General features: G+C 39.5%; 1 protein-coding gene across 1 annotated transcript; it reads right to left on the reverse strand.

The window, feature by feature from the left end:
• Window positions 1-986: 986 nt before the first annotated feature.
• scyl1 (SCY1-like, kinase-like 1) lies at window positions 987-14,934 on the reverse strand. The gene is made up of 18 exons (XM_085372193.1): window positions 14,763-14,934; window positions 13,294-13,434; window positions 10,994-11,116; window positions 10,684-10,910; window positions 10,510-10,600; window positions 9,512-9,667; window positions 9,142-9,300; window positions 8,864-8,971; window positions 7,020-7,133; window positions 6,758-6,913; window positions 6,460-6,648; window positions 5,435-5,510; window positions 5,026-5,235; window positions 4,101-4,249; window positions 3,921-3,995; window positions 3,280-3,591; window positions 2,767-2,845; window positions 987-2,338 (listed from the first exon to the last, which is right to left on the reverse strand). Exons 1-18 carry the CDS (start codon window positions 14,868-14,870, stop codon window positions 2,214-2,216), a joined length of 2,598 nt encoding a protein of 865 aa, XP_085228319.1. The 5' UTR covers window positions 14,871-14,934; the 3' UTR covers window positions 987-2,213.
• Between the last annotated feature and the right edge of the window lie 1,679 nt (window positions 14,935-16,613).

The following is a 16,613-nucleotide window of genomic DNA, read 5'->3' on the forward strand; positions in this document are numbered from 1 at the left end:
GATCTAACAGATGTCTCTCACAATTATTTAGGTCTTGCTCTGCAGTCTAGTTTAACTAAAAATTTACCTGTGACAGGGATGTCACTCTACATGAAATCTGTAACAGACTCCCACCTGGCCCCATCAGAATCAGCTGATTTTTAAACTATAGCACTTTCCCCCCAGCACTTGTGAACAGGGCTAGATGCAGTTTAACCTCTATTAAAAATAGTGATATGACCCTTCAAAGTTTTCATCAAAATCCATCTTTTTATCTTTTATCACATAAATTTTCAGAAAACAAATAAAACATGCAGGGTAACAGTGCTTGCTTCTGCTACTCTATGTCACAGTTACTAAACTACTGAAACTGATATACATCATATTTATATGCAACACCATCCCCACCAGTGACAACATAGTCCAGCAATCAGTGTTTTCACATCATGCAGTAGTGTTAAACATCTATCTAGTCGTTCTTTTAATACACACGATCCCTCTATCTTACCGTGGGAGGCCTTTAATGATTAGCGATCGAGTTACTGCCAAGAGAAAAAAAAAACTGTTCTGAAGATGTTGGCTTTAGGTTTTGAAGCTTGTTTATAACAAATGTCACACAGCTATCTCCTACAGCTGTGAATTTACTGGGGGTTAGAAAACCATTGGAAATAACACATTAAATTATTAAATTCTGTGCTAAAGTCTTTATACATCAAGGGCAGGAAAGTAAAATTTTGCATGGCTCATTAAACATACTGAAGTTATTGTATGCTTAAAAAAAATAAAAATAAAAATAAAAAAATCAGGTGATTCTGTGGGAGTCAGGTGGTAACCTTTCTCAGGTTTCACTCATTTCATATGAAATGACCCTTTTATACGAGCTAACAAAGAAAGCAGCAGGTGTTATCAGAACTCAGATTACAGATACAAACATACTCACTAACCTTCAAACACAGGAAGACAAGCATAGAAGAAGAAACTTTATTTAATACGTCAGAATAGCTCACATGCTACATGATTTGTTTTCTTAGTAAAACATCCGGATTTCTTTCGACTAATGCAGCGTAGTCCTCTTCATAACTGGACCCGAACAACCAAAACCCAGATTTTAGATCCAGTGGTGATGGGTTCGGATTGTGTCAACTGGCTCATCCATAAAACGTCTAGCTCGAAAGACCAAACCTAGAAATACCATATCTGACCCAGACAGGCCACACAGGGTCACGCTGTACGCTTTAATGCGTTCCAGGTCCGCTTCTCAAGTGTCAGTTTAAATGTGGAGTTATTGATCCCGTCAATTAATTAAAGGCACAAATAATAAAATCAAAAGTATAAAAAGGTTCTCCTTCACCTATACCAAACCATATATTGCCTAAAATGACTTGGTGGTAAACAAGTGATTCCAAAAGGTGATCATAAGCACTACAGACGATTTCACATAGCCTCCACCACAAGGCTACAAACTCACCTGATTTTGCCCTAAAACCACCGGATTTGCATCTTTCTATGTCCCAGCTCCTCCAAAGTGCATGTTTATCATTTAAAGATCTCTAAGCAGTCACCTGTGTTACCTGTCGGGTCACTTCTGTAAAATACAGTGTTGCATGTGCAAAGTAAATTCAGCACGTTTTTAATTTCTTGCCATGAAGCCTTTTGTTAGGCCACACAATACACAGTACATGCATGAACTTATTCTTAGTCTGTAACTGAATTAAAACATTCGAAACCACAGTGTGTGTGTGTGTGTGTGTGTTCACATGTACTGAAAAACATTCAGCACAACAATACATGTGTGAAGAAAAATTCTATTACGTATATATATATATATATATATATATATTTGTGGGTTTTTTTCTTCTAAAAAAGTCATTTTTTTAAGACAGGATGCACCAGTTATGTACATATAGTTTACAAGAGCAACTGTGGGAGTCATGAATAAAAAATAATGAGGGGGACATCGTCTGAAACCTGCTCAGGCCTCTGCTGCAGGGGGTGCTGCTCTCCAGATTTCCTCTCCGTCTCCATCTTTTATCTGTGTCAGTTTTTTTTTTTTTTTTAGAGGAACAAAGACAGAAAATCCCCAAACTAAAAGTCGTCCAGAGGAAAGGTTCTCCTCTGCCTTCTCCATTTTAGCGACTGTCAGTTTTCTTTAATGCTGCCACTTCTTTCTGGTCCTTAACTTGTGGAATGTGGAACCTAGATCTGCTGCTTTGTGCCACTCTGTTAGGTCCTCATCAGTCCAGCTTGCGCGCGCCCAGTTTGAGAGGACCTTTAGCAGCTTTTCGTTCCGCCCGTTTCGCCTCCAGTTCCTTCCTCCTCTCCTCGCGTTTCTTTTTGGACAGCTCTGCCTTGCTGAGACCTAAGTGAAAATAAAACCAGAATGTCAATGACATCGTAGCTCAGGAGGCACATGATCGATCACAATTCACATGCTACTGCCTGTAAAACAAAAAAATGTGACCTTGGCTCTGAGAGCAGTTTGACTAAAGACCTATCAGCTGATCATTGTGAGCAAATTTCACTAAAATCAGACTAATGATCTAGGAGGTGTCATTCTTATGAATTGTGAACAGACATATGATGGATTTTTCACTGGTCCTTTACTGAATAAGCTAAAAATAAAGGGGCAGCTCTGTGATTTATTACTGCAGGTCTATATTTTTAGAAGCCTCACAGGAAACGCTAAAAATGCCCGACTGAAAGGAGGTACGAACTGAGTAGAGTCTCTACAATCAGGCCAATCCAGGTTCTCATTTCTGATTAAGGTAACCTCGTTGTTGGACTTACCCTGGCTTCCATCTACCGACTCCCAGCTCTCCTCAGCTCCCCAGTCTCCTGTTGGCTCTGCGCCCCAGCCATCTCCAGACTATCGTTGAGAAAACAACACAAACATAATTCTCTGTTATTCAAACCTAATCAAGCCAATGTACAATTACTGAAGAAAAAAAAATCTAATTTAATTCTTTAAAAATAAATAAATAATATAATATTTAGTGATCTTGATCTCAATCGATAGATAGATGTTAATGCCCTTTTCTTAAACAACAGCGATTTTATTTTGAAGGTAAAAAAGAAGAAGAAAAAAGCCCACCGTGATGCTGAGGGCTGATCATGTGACTGCAGCTTTATGGTGTGCTCTGTTAAAATGCCATTTCAATGAAATCGGATAAAGTTTGGTGTTCCCTCTAATACACATGTAAGACTTTCAAGCCATAATCAAAAGTGCATTTAACACTCCGTTGTTTTTTTCTCTCAAATCTGAAAACCAACTTCTGTATTTTTGGCTCACTGCGCTCTCACCGTGGCAGCAGACATGCTGGCTGTGTTTCTCTGGGACACGCTGGCGAACAGATCATTTTGACTGGCGCCCTTTGTCGTGCTGTCCCAGTTGTACTCGCTGGCTAACCGCACACCTTCGGGCAGGGGCAGCGTTTTATTGGCCGAGCTTGTGTCGGTCTCCTCCTCCCCCCAGTCGTTCCCCCAGCCTTCCTCGCCTGCAGAGCTCTGACCCTGACCTTCTTTCTCGTTGGACCAGCTGTCATCGGCGTCCCAGCCTGAGCTCCAGTCGGAGCTCTGTTTTTTCACCACCATGGAGGTGGATGAGCGGCTCGCCTGCGTCACAGCGAAGAAAACTGAAATGAGTCCAGCTGCAGCTGATTTTTCCACATCTACATACACCCCCCAGATGTGACCAATTATTTTTTTGTTTTTACAGTGGAGAATTTTTTTTTTAACATTTGTTTTCAATAACATATACAAGTATATATTACAGGTAAATGGGAACCTTTCAAGTCAGCACACTATACTAGGAGGATTAATAGTTTAATATGACTCACAGTAATCTAACAATATCAGCAGTGCTCACAGCATTAGAGGAAGTAGAATGAGCACAAAAGGAATGACTGTCAAATAACTGCATTGCTTAGCATCTTCCGTCTGACCTTCTTTTTGGATGAACTCATTCCTGACCAGTCGGTGTTCCAGTCATCGGGCTCAGTCTGAGCTTTCTCTGGCTCCTTTGAGGAAACGTGCAGTCAATTTATGTGATTTCAAATTATAATTATGTGAGACCATAATCTTCCATTTATGCACAATACATATCCTAACTATTTTCTCCCTACCTCCAAACTTCCCCAGTCCTCCTCCTCATCCCAGCGGTCTCCTACAGGCTCATCATTGTTGTCTCTTACTTCAAGAGTCTGTGATTGGTTGGCACGACTAGAGGCACCGTGGTGAGTCAGGGAGGCTTGTTGATTTTTGTCTTGAGAACCTGAGATTGAAAGAAACGTTTTAATGTGAGACACTGATTCAAGGCACTGATTTGTGTGGGAACACTTAATAAATTAAAGAATAGTAACTGGGATACAGAGGCCGTTATTTTGCTGCTACACACAGGTTTTAAACTGCTAAGCGGGGATCTGCTATAGCTTTTCATATTTATAACCATAAGTATACATGTTCATAGCCTGCATATAGCTTGTACACTCACTACAGTTATAGCCTGTACATACTTATAGCTATAGTAAATTGATAACATAGTACCGTGTACATTGTAACACATTTATAATAGATCTATATTCTGTAATATATCTATATTTTTGCTAAAGCACTTCTGGATGGACGCAAACCTTGTACTTGTGCAATGAATTCTATTCTATTCTGTGAGATCCACTGACTTGCCTGAAGTTACAGATCTATCAAAGCACAATGCAGGGACTCCAGCAACACCTAAAGGGAAGAGGAACAACTTTATTGACTGACCAAGGCATTTTGGCTTGTGGCCTCATCAGGGTCATCTGAAGGTCACAAGCTGAAACGCGTTGGTCAGTCAATAAAGTCTTAGATCTGTATTGACAGATGAAGGCTTTGTGTTGTAAAAGGAAGCTGACACCTCCCAGCACCAGCAGTCCCACTAATATAGACACATACACTTATTCCAGTGTTGAGATTCTTTAGATGATTCTATTTAGATTAAATATGCATGTTAGTGTATGTAAATCTTTATTTTTTTTTAAAAAAAGGCAGGGTGCTGTGGTTCCACCTCACCTGTTGCAGCTGTTCCATCACTGGCACTAGGGGGAGTAGTGGGGCTGGTGGCATTAGCGGCAGGTCCGCCTCCCTCAGTGCCTGTACCCCCCTCCGTCCCTGGAGCATTGCGGATCAGCTTAGAAGTGAGCGAGCTCATGCCTGTCACAGCCCAGCCAGCCCAACTGGACGAGGCACCTGCAGGCTGAGCAGACGATGCTACGTCCTTTTCTGCAGGATACACAAAACAGAGTTGTTACGTTTAAGTTTTCATATAAAATGTGTCTATTAATTTGATTAAAGCCATCTGAGATAGTTACAGGATTATTTGTTTCTTTTTCTCAAACTCTATTCATGGTAAAGAAACAACTACACAGCATGGAGTTTCTAGTTTGAGGGAAGATTTCCAGTGCAGTTTATAGTTACATACCGATCTCAGCTAGCTTGCTGGGGTCTTCTGACACAGTCTCTAGTTTGGAAAGGAAACTCTTTATGGCTTTGAATGCCTGACACGGAGAAAGAGACAGGCAAAATTAGAGGTTCAGAACAAGCACCAAGACATGTAGACATCCCAGTTTCAGCAAATAGTCCCTTCTTGCACTAGTCATTTGACAAATGTGACTGAATTAACAAAATCTAAAACCGTAAAACCATATTTGTATTTTAGCTTTGTGCACAATATTGTTTCAACTAATGTTATTTTTTTCTAAAGTCTATTTTTAATTTAATGTCATTTAACTGAAATGTTCTTGCACATTTTATTTTTAGTTAAATGCTGCAAGATTGATAACTCCACCACCACTGCTGGTACACAGCATCAACCGCTGGTTTGCATGCAAGTCTTCAAAACAGCTGTAAGATCGAGGATCAAAAAGACTACAAATAAATTTAAAACATTCTTGGCATAGTTACAGGTAAAACTAAGGAACACTACAAACCAACGCAAGAGTACAAGCTGTGAGAAACCATGAAACCACATATCTCCAGCAGTCGAATACCTGACTCGCTGAGTTTTTATAGTCATTATCTAGACTTTTGTTTCTGTAATTTCAGGTCATCACATTTTTTATCTTGTAAGCACAAAAGAGCACCTTTTTAAATTCATTTGTTTTATTTTGTCTTATTTTGAATTCCTGCTTGATTCTTGCTTTTTTGTTGCTATGATTAGCCATTTGTGAAAAGCCTCCGTGTGCAACTGATGTTTGTTAAAAAGAAATTGTTAAAATAATACATTTCAGTTCATTCTGGTTTTTTGTATTCAAAGTATAGAAAAAAAAAATACTGAATGGTTGATTTGAATGAGTATACCAGTGCAATTGTAGGCAACATATGGCCAAAAACAACATTTGTTTTTGAAGGTTATTTGAACATACTGCAATCATATATATACACATCTATCTATAGCTCTATCTATATATTGTGATATTCGATTTTCCTCACATCACCCAGCCCTACCTGATCCCTGACGCTCTTATCGGGGTCAACAGTAACAGCACACAGGGTGGGCAGGATACGGGCAGCAATCTCCGTTACACTGTAGTAGTTGTGTGTAGCCGCAAAGCCCAGCACGCCAGCAGAGCGCGACGCAGGGAACGGGTCCTTTGTGGCTCGAGAGAAGGCAGAAATCAGAACGCGCTGTCGAGTCTGTGGACAGCGAGACAATTAAATTCTTTACTGAGCACTGATCTCAGTCTTTCTGTTTTTTTGTTTGTTTGTTTTTTAAGTTTTACACAGTGATGCAGGTCTGCCTTACCCCAGCGTTGAGGTAGGAGGCGATTTTTCCCAGGCAGACGGTGGTGTTGCATCGGATTGGGCCTTGTTCGTCTCTAGCCTGGAGCCGGGCAAAGTGACGCATCAGTTCCTGGTTCAGGTTGGTCTCATTTAGCTTCGGAGCCAGCAGCAGCATAGACTGGGGGGGAGGGGGAAGAGAGCATATTTAGGATGCTATCTGTCATGTACTATATGTATGAGATAACGCCTGTTATATTGTGCTTGTGTTTAATTGTGAAAACTACCTTCACAGTCTGTTCCCTGATAGCAGGGTTTGTGTCTGTGAAGCCGTGAACAACATGAGGGAAAATCTGGGAATTCACTGCAGCCTCATTCAAATACTGAATGAACTGCTCCATCTGAGAAAGACAGAGACAGAGTTAGGGTGAGTAAAAGATAAATGGTTTTATTCTTTAATACTAGAGATGGCACGATACCACTTTTTTATGTCCGATACCGATATCATAAATTTGGCTATCTGCCGATACCGATATGAATCCGATATAGTGTCTTTTAAATCAACAAAACTGTTTTTTAAAATATCTTGCTGCATTTTGTATAAGTTCATACTCAAGTTTAAAACAACAACTACACTAAAGCTATTCTGTTATACCTGTATGCAAAAAAAAAATGTTTCATAGTTCAGCAATACTGATCAATCTAATAAACTTAAACCTACACCATCCTCCCTATTCTGGTATTTTAAAGAGTACTTAGCGTAAATATTAAGCAACCTAACTAATAGGGTTCCAACTCCCAGCAACAAAAATAAATAAATAAAAAATAGGGAACCACCCCTCACGCTCCACCTCATGATGCTTAATCGACGTAATCAACCTTAATTTGATGCAGTGTGAAAAAAAATGCACAGAAATCAATTATTTTTCAAGAAATATTAAATAGATTCAACATCTTTCTTCAACAAAATTGCAGACTGCACAGATGGTACCTTCCCAAAGGAAAAAGTACTATAGCTTACTAGGGTATATATATTAGACTTAATAGTCACTATATACAGTAATGGACTTCTATTCATTTTACATCAAATTAAAACTTTGGGTGTCAGATAATTATTTATTAAAAGCTAGACATTTTAAATGAGAATAAGAAAGAAAACTATGTCTTTGTGCCCCCTTTTCCCTGTTAATGCCCTATCGGCCCCCCTGGCTAAACTTTGCTAGATCCGCCCCTGCACAGTTACCAGCGTCAGCTACGTAGAAAAAGATCCTGGTGTAGAAAGTAATATTAAATACATTCTAACAACAGCTTATCAAGCTTAAACGTGCTGCTGTTGTTCAGCCGCTGGTTTCCTCTTTCTGGTGCAAAGTGGGCCAAAAACAAACACGAGATGGACTCGCGACAGAAAAGCCGATCAGCTGATCGTTAAGCAGTTTCATGATTGAAGTAGCAGCAAGAAGAGGCAGTCGCTTGTTAAGCTTAACGCAGGAATGCTTTACATTCAGAGATGGACTTACACACTTGCTTTACTTCTCTCGGGATAACTTTGTCGGAGATGAAATGCCGGGTTGCTAGCGAAGCTCCAAATGCTATCCAGACCACCGACAGGTCCCGCATGCCACAGCCGCTCTATCACGTGATGCATACTGCTCCGACGTGCTAACGTTCTGAGGTGAGTTACGGCGTGTTGCAAGTTTTGTGAGGTGCTTTCGTGATATTTAATGGATCGGATTACACTTTTTATTTTTCTCCGATATCCGATCCAGTAATTTAGGTCAGTATCGGACCGATACCGATACGTAATATCGGATCGGTCCATCTCTATTTAATACAGAGATAAAAACAGCTGGACAGGCATGTGATTAAACAACTGTTTGTTATGTTTTACTGTTCTTTTAACCAATGTTTCTCTTTCCATGCTAGAAATAACATACCATAAAATTAAATATGAACTCTATATTAAAAACGTAAAATAAATAAGAACACCATCTCGGCAATATTCACCCTAATCACTGAAAAATCTCTGAAACTAGTCAATATTTAAAAAGAACAAAACTGTTTTGTGCAGAACTTGTTTTTAAAATCTTACACATAATTACCTCTGCAAGGAAACCAAAAGAATATTCCACACCTGCTGCAGAAGTCGTATCCTCATAGCTCGGTCTGTGGAGGAGAACATTTTCACAATGACAGGGATGATTTTCTGCTGGTACTCTTCTGCTGACAGAAATTTTCCCACCTAGAAAAACAGAGGAAGAGAGAGAGATGGAAGAAAAAGAAGTGCACAGATATAGCTACAATCATGTCATTTTTCAACTTGTCTCGAGAATGATTTTACTGATGATTATTGTCTGCTTCACTGTCTGTTTCTAATTAGGGTCTAAAGTCGCCTCGGGAGTTGGGATTTACCTTAAAGAGTGGTGTGAGGACGACAGCGCCTGCATTGCCAAACTCAAAAGCGGTGAGCAGCTGAGGCAGGACTTTGTGCTTACAGAAGTCTTCAGGGAAAGAATCGAGATTGTCACTCAGATCCTGGAAGAACTGCTGCTTCTCGGCTGGCTCCTTGATCTAGAAAGGATCGTTTTAAAGAGATCTAATTTCTGCAATAGATGATTGGACTAAAGCGAGGCATGGTGTCCAGATTAAACTTGTTTAGCCAAATGCCATCAATCTGTTTGGGATTTTGATTAATATCAACCTCTGTTTTAATACTTCATGCTGTGACTTGACTAGAATGTTTTTATTGTAGTTGTAACACAAACAAAAGTCTGTGTAAGACCTGAATCTCTTCCAGGAAAAGGTTGCTCTCCACAAAGCTGCTACTCAGGAATCCCCCTGGGGCTCTACAGTTCTGGAGAAACCGGGCAGGGTTTGGCCGAGTCCGGGGGTTGGCTCCAACCAGCTCACAGTAATGGGGAACCAGAACCTTGGGGATCTGTGGGAACAGAAAGAAAGAAAAAAAAAAAACAAACAATAAACTTGACTTATACCTTTTTTTTTTTTCTCATATGACAAAAAAAAATAAAAAAAAATAAAAAAAAATATATCTTCAGCTGTCAGTGAGCCTATGAAGCAACAGCACTAAGACTAAAGCTCGCAACGAGAGATCACATTTCCTTCATAAGAGCTTCTCCTCGCAGGCCCCTTCATATTTTAAAGACCTCATTAACACACTATTCTGACAGAGCACTCAAAGCACACAGGATGCAGAGCCTTCAGCTATCAGGCCACTCTCTCATAGAACATGCTCTCTACTTTAGGATTGGGCTTAAAACATAAATTCTTGAAAAATCTTAAAATTAGGGTTGGATCAGGTGACCCGGAACTATCGCTTATTTATGCCGCTATAGGCTCAGACTGTTAGAGAGCTTCCCATGATGCACTGAGCACTTCTCCACTCCAGTCATGTTTGCAAGCCATTAACTTTTGTTTCCTCTTTCCTGTGGTTTATCTTTCGTCCTGTTTTCACAGTTTTTTCTCCCTGGTGGCACCAAACGCGGGTTCATATTAGATCATCAGATTCTTGGGTTTCTCTCCAGTTGATCTTAACCATGACATATGTATTATTTAAGGGCCCTGCTATCCCACTATATGTTCAGTCTATTGTTGCTGATTCTTTACATAAGCAGAATCATGTAATTTCATTTAAACAACAACCATCATAATCTAAATATTCCTAAAAGCTGCATTTTTCTTAAATAAGAGCATGCACTCCAAGGAGCAAGGACAATATTTAATCATAAGGTGTTTGGATAAACAGCAATTGAAGACACAAACCTTTCCCAGGGAACGGAGGGAAGAAGTACGTGGCAGCGGCCCGTTGAACACCTCCCAAATCAGGCAACCTAGTCGCCACACCTCTCCTGCCCTGTAACAAAAATACACACAGGTCAGTGCAAAAGGGTGCAGCCAAAGCGCATCAGGTAGTTTTTCTCTAAATGTCACACTCACCATTTCTCTCCACTGCTGTTAGACATCTCTGGTGGGTCATATTTCTCCATGTCTGGGTAAACTGCCTTTGGTGCAGGGAGCGAGACCCCACTTGGGTCTCCCTGCTCAGGGGCCACATGGTCGAGGGCTCCTAGCTTCCACTCTCCAGCTCGATCCACAAAAACAGCCCATATGCCCAGGTTGTTATGGAGCAGATGGCAGTCATTGATGAGAAAACTCAGAGCTTTCTGTAAGCAAACAGAGGAAGAGACTGTGAGAGACGACTAATAGAGGACAGATGCCACAAACAGCTCAACTCTCCTGTCCTTACCACTATCTGATGGAGTCCCCATGAGATCTCCAGTTCCCCAACACCACCCTTCTCTGCCCGTGCCTTCAGATGGGCTGCCAGGGGTGTAACCTGCTCAGTAACCAGGTAGAGGCTCTTCTCTGTCTGTAACAACCACACCAAGCTCATCAATCAACTAAGAAAGGAAAAAAAATAAAAGCAAAACTATACTTCAAAACTATTCTATGTCACTGCATTAAACAGTAACTTGACATAGGAAAACAGCTTCTCCACAACAGTTTTTGCATTTATCTATCATATGCACAGCACATTTATACATCACAGCATTTTCCCATCAGATCTCTATTAAAAACATGCTATAAATTAATACTAAATTTACTGAATATTGGAGAGTTCAGATCACAGATATTTTAGAAGAAAAAGCGATTACCATTGCTTTGCTGGATATTTGATTATGCACCAGTTCTTCAACATGCTCTATTTTTATCTACTGACTGTTTTTCCTCTGCTTGATTGTATCATTTTCCAACCTTGCCATTGTGTACTTTCATTGCCAGGTGTCTTTGTGAAAGATGTTTTCTCTCAAGAGACTCCTTGCAGGGCTTGCAAAATCGCTAGCCCGACATCCCAGGGCTAGCGATTTTTCTAGTCGGGCTACCAAAATCTATCTCAGCCCTGCCCGTCGGGCTATCATAGGAAAATATATGTCAGTGCTTTTGCATTCTTTTGAAAATGTAGCATCAATGAGCCACTGTCAATATGTGACATATTGAAATCGCGTTAGAATTTGCTCTTGTTTTTTGCTTTCACTTTGCAATCACGCGAACGGTGTGTAGAGAGCGGCAGCACTGATTGGTGAGTGACGATTAATTGCGCACCAATTCCTCTGGCATCGTCTTATCACTCATTAGCTTACTATTCAGACATGACAAGTGAAATCTCCCGCAGCAAGCTTAAACATGTGAGAGGTTGATCGCGCAGAGAATCGCTGACCGTTATGCAGGTGTGTGTGTAAAAGCAGCAGGATTTAAGCCGGTATTTTAGTTCTGCTCAGCCAAATAAGACAGGTCAGGGTGAAGAAGGGGCAGCCAAAGAAAAGCCAATCACAAAATGGAAAAGTTATGAAAAATCAGACTATGAAGCAAAAAAAAAAAAAAAAAAAAAAAAAAAGTGCAGCTTTTTTGGTTTCATGGACAAAAGAATTTCTGTGGCTGGAATATGACGAGCTAAATAACATGATGTTCTGCCAGGTGTGTTGTGAGTTTCATTCAATTTCTGAGTCAACAAGCGCCTTTGTTACTGGGACCAGTGATTTTAAGAAAGACCCCATTAGAACCTATGAGAAATGCAAGAAATGCATTATTGCTCAGTCTGCAGTATCTTTCCCAGAACAAACAGCAATTGCAAAAAAACATACTAAAAATAAACCAAGCACAAGAAGAAGTCCTGAAAAAGCTGTTTAAAACAGCGTACTATGTTGCAAAGAGTGAACTACCATTGGCAAAATTTAGCAGTCTTTGCAAACTTCAAATAGCAAATGTCCTAGAATCTTGGTTCCACTTGCCTCTTACCCGTGACTCCAGTGGAAATTTCAGATTCAGGATCTGACACAGACTGATTCATGTCCTACACAGTTCTTACAAGTTCATAGAAATTTCTGTTCAATGAGAACCAAGTATTTGAGTTGATGATTGTAATTTTTATACAGTTGTTGTGATTTGTATTTTAACAATTTTTTGATTAATTTTTGTTTCCGTTACAATATTATACTTTAATGTATAATATTGTAACGGAAACAAAACATAAAAAAAAATTGCTTTTTTTTTTTTTTTTAAATTCGGGCTACTTAAATTTATTTTGGGCTACCAAAAACTGAAGAGTGCCGAAGGGCTACCAGGGATTTAGAAATTTTGCGAGCCCTGCCCTGGTTAAATAAATGATTAGCTAATGCTGTATGGTTTGCTGGTCATATTCCTTGGATAGATTCTCCAGATGAAAGGGTAAAATCATATCCTTAGTTGAGCTAATAGTGAATAGTGTGTCAATTACACTCTCATTAAAAACCAAAGAGAAAGCTGTGTAATTGTCTGCTACTTCACTCACTATAACTACTATAAAACTACTATAAACCCACAGGAACCTATTCCCACTCACCTCTGTCTTAATGTTTAATATGCAGAGAAGAGCAGATGACAGAAATGAGACACAACTAATTATATGACAATTACAGCAAAACATGGAATCTCAGCTCTAAATATCAAGAAAAGTGTGTTTAAAGCAAAGTGGTTTCTGTTAAATTTAAGTCACAATAAAATACATACCTCCAACCCATCAACATAGGCCAGGATGTTAGGGTGACGCAGGGTCTTCATACGCTTGAAGGCAGCCTTGGCGAGCTGGGTCTGCTGCTCTGTGCCCTGAGCCACCTCGTATACAAACACAGACACTGGCTCTCCAGTGGTCTGAGGAGAAAGATTGGAGTAAGAGCAGCCAGTTATAATTACTCCATTGCTCTTAATTAAGCCAATATTTTGTGGTTGTAGTCCAAGTCTAAAATTTTACTCCAACTTGAGTATGCATGTTACTAACAGACATTACTACTTGCATGCCATTTAATTTTGTGTCTCTCCAGTATTTTCTGTTTTGCCCTGTTCTCTCTATACTCTACTTTATCCATTCTCTTCTCTTTTTCTTCAACTTTAACTGATCATGGCAGATTGCTGCCCCACCCTTAGCCTGGTTCTGCCGGACATTTCTTACTTCACACTACAGCCAAGTACAGCACACAGGGGATCATCTGACTGCTGGGTTTTTTCTCTAATATCATAGGGTCTTTACCTTACAGTGTAAAGCCCTTGAGGCCACTGTTGTTGTCATTTGGTGCTATACAAATAAAACTAAATTAATCTGAAGTGAAGCTATCCTCTTCAAACAGACTACTCCCATTTTCCTTCCATTGTAATATTTCACTGGTGTTATAAATTTACAGGTAATATTATCATAGCTATATTTAAGCAATTATAATAGGAAAAAAATCTACATTCACCCTACAATCAAAATTCCAGAAATTAGGGTAAATTATGTACTAGCTTGACTTACACCAACACTCCCATTTCATCGGACTGATGTGAACAGTATCGTGGCCTTACATCCGTGCTGTATTAAATATAGATATAAATGTAGCCATCGTGCAGAAAATATTACCAGTAAGAAGTAACTGTCAATACTGTATACAGAATTTTGAAAAGACATTTAATGTGACTGAGGATGACGAAAGTAGGAAGTTTGGGCTCGGCTGCCCGCGGTGAAGATGATGACACTGAGATTATAGCTTTCCGCTTCTCGGTGATAATAATGAAGCAGTGGGTTGTATGCAGTGCTGTCTGCAGTTAAGACGGAATCTTTCATTCCTGAAATAAAGCATTAACTTTAAAACAGCTCAAATAAGAGCCGTTACTCGGCTAAAACGGGTGACGTGGCGAGAAATACGTGTCTGCCTCTGGGGGTAAACAAAAACCCTGAGCTAGGCTAGTCAGCGACAATTATCAGACAGACAGACCAAGCAAAAGAAAAAAAAAAGACTACCAAGACTGACTGACTGACTGACTGAACGAATGAATGAATGAATGAATGAATGAAAAACACCCGAAAAACGCTAACAGAGCTGACATTTAATCTGAAGGCTAAATCAAGCTCTAAAGCTGACTTGTCAGCTTATTGGCAGGCCCCACAACCGATCGAGCTAACGCTGACTGCTAGTGCAGCAGCAGCAGCGGGATGCCGCTTTTACCTTTCGCTTTCCCCGGTGTAGAGTCCATATTCCGGACTTTTCCTGGCTGTCTGGAAGAAGTTCATACGCAAAGTCTTTCACGGGATCCCTAGCGAAAAAGGACCACATCTCCCCTTAGCTCCGCACTTCATCAAACACACAGCGACAGGTGAACTACACAGTGCTAGCTAGCGACTGGCACGGATGTTAAATGCCTCCGCAGAAACGACTTTTCGGCCTATTAGTTCCACAAGAAGTTAAGCTTACTCAGGTTTTTGAGAAAAAAAAAATATATATAAAAGACTTAATTTATTATATATAAATTCCCCTCACTCGTTCTCTCACCAAATTAAAGCCTCAAACTGAACTTTGGGTAGTAATAAAATAATGTCGATTAAAAAAACGTCACCTGTCCAAAAAACGGTTGCAATATGTGTAGCAAAATATAAATTCCGATGAATACTTCTCTATTACAGATTAAAACGTGCTTCACAAAGGCAATCAAACTAATTAAATCCTTAAAAAATATGAAGGGCAATAAAGTTAATTTTTCCATAAAAATATGTGTTCTTAGACATGCCTTAAAGGAAGTTATTGACCATGCCAAGCTGATTTCCTTGGTCAGAATCAGAGCCATCTACTGCTAAGTCAGTTGGACTTTTAAGATCTTATAAGTATGAAAAAAAATCTAAAGTCAAAGCTGACATCCTTACTCAGCATATGTCTCTGATATATTTTTATAAGATAATTTGTGTTGTTTTTTATTAGATGCAATGTAAATGTGAAGAGAGCAAGTAAACGTAGTGAACCTTTTTCAGCTCAGACAGGACTAGGACCATAAACTTCATCTGTTAAAAACAGAACAAATAGATCAAATACATTATTAATGTGCAAAAAGTCTTGGGCCACTCTTCGTTTCCTTATATTTCTCTCCAAACAAGGTACAGTATGCCGCCTCCACCGTGTTTTACAGATGGCTGTAGACCCTCACTGTGCTCACTGTTGATGAGACTTCATCAAACGGTGAATGAATCATCTGAAGGGTCTGATGATCTCTAGAGTCCAATTTTAGGACTTTGCTGGATTTTTTTTTTTCCTATTTCTTAAGAATTTGACTTTAGTCTTCATCTAATGTGGATAGTTTCTATGCTTGAGATTACTTCTTTTGTCCTCCACTTGTCCATTTTACAAAAATATTTTATGTATACGAACCAATTCACAAAAACAGTCACTTCAATACACGTTATATCGTAATGTAGAGACTCTACAATATATATAAACTTCAGATGTCCCGCTACGAACAATGGTGGGAAGGAAAAACACCTTTTTAACAGGAAGGGTAAACTGATGCAACCTAAAATAATACCTTGTTAATGCAAAAATAATATTTTATATCTCTCAAACTGTTACTTTTGGTAGATTCAATGAAAGAAACATTGAATCTACTGGTTTTGTCACAGGCCACAAGTAATACAATATGAACTTCTTTGTTTGCGCATTGTATGAAACATTCCCACATATCCAACTAATTAAATAAACTGTTTAAGGTTTGACATCGCTTTCCTTTATTGCCATTTGCCTGATGAGGTTGTGACACTTCCCACAACAAAACATATAGCTGAAGTCTACAAATAAGTTTTCCTTATTCATGTTCTTTTAAGCTTGATCAGACATCCTGCTCTTCAGTGTCATTAAAAAAAACAAAACACCACAACCCCCCCTCCCATCCTCCCCCAAAAATAACATACATGTATAGCAAAATGCTACTTTAGAGCTAGCTGTTATTGTTCATGATACTCTGCATAGTTATCTCATAGAAGAGCTGAGATCAAAACATACAGCAATAGCTGGACTGTTTTATGCTGCTGTACT

This window comes from Diplotaxodon limnothrissa, linkage group LG2 (assembly GCF_057381915.1).
Source record: "Diplotaxodon limnothrissa isolate DT_005_m linkage group LG2, D_limnothrissa_male_GT1.1, whole genome shotgun sequence".
Classification (NCBI taxonomy): Eukaryota; Metazoa; Chordata; class Actinopteri; order Cichliformes; family Cichlidae; genus Diplotaxodon; species Diplotaxodon limnothrissa.

Excerpts from the sequence above, each read along its gene's own strand:
- scyl1 (XM_085372193.1), bottom strand. The coding sequence starts at position 14,870 with ATGTGGTCCTTTTTCGCTAGGGATCCCGTGAAAGACTTTGCGTATGAA. Across the intron at positions 7,134-8,863 it reads GGATACGACTTCTGCAGCAG|ATGGAGCAGTTCATTCAGTA; the intron begins GTGTGGAATATT and ends TGTCTTTCTCAG. Across the intron at positions 3,592-3,920 it reads TGAGTTCATCCAAAAAGAAG|GCGAGCCGCTCATCCACCTC; the intron begins GTCAGACGGAAG and ends GCTGTGACGCAG.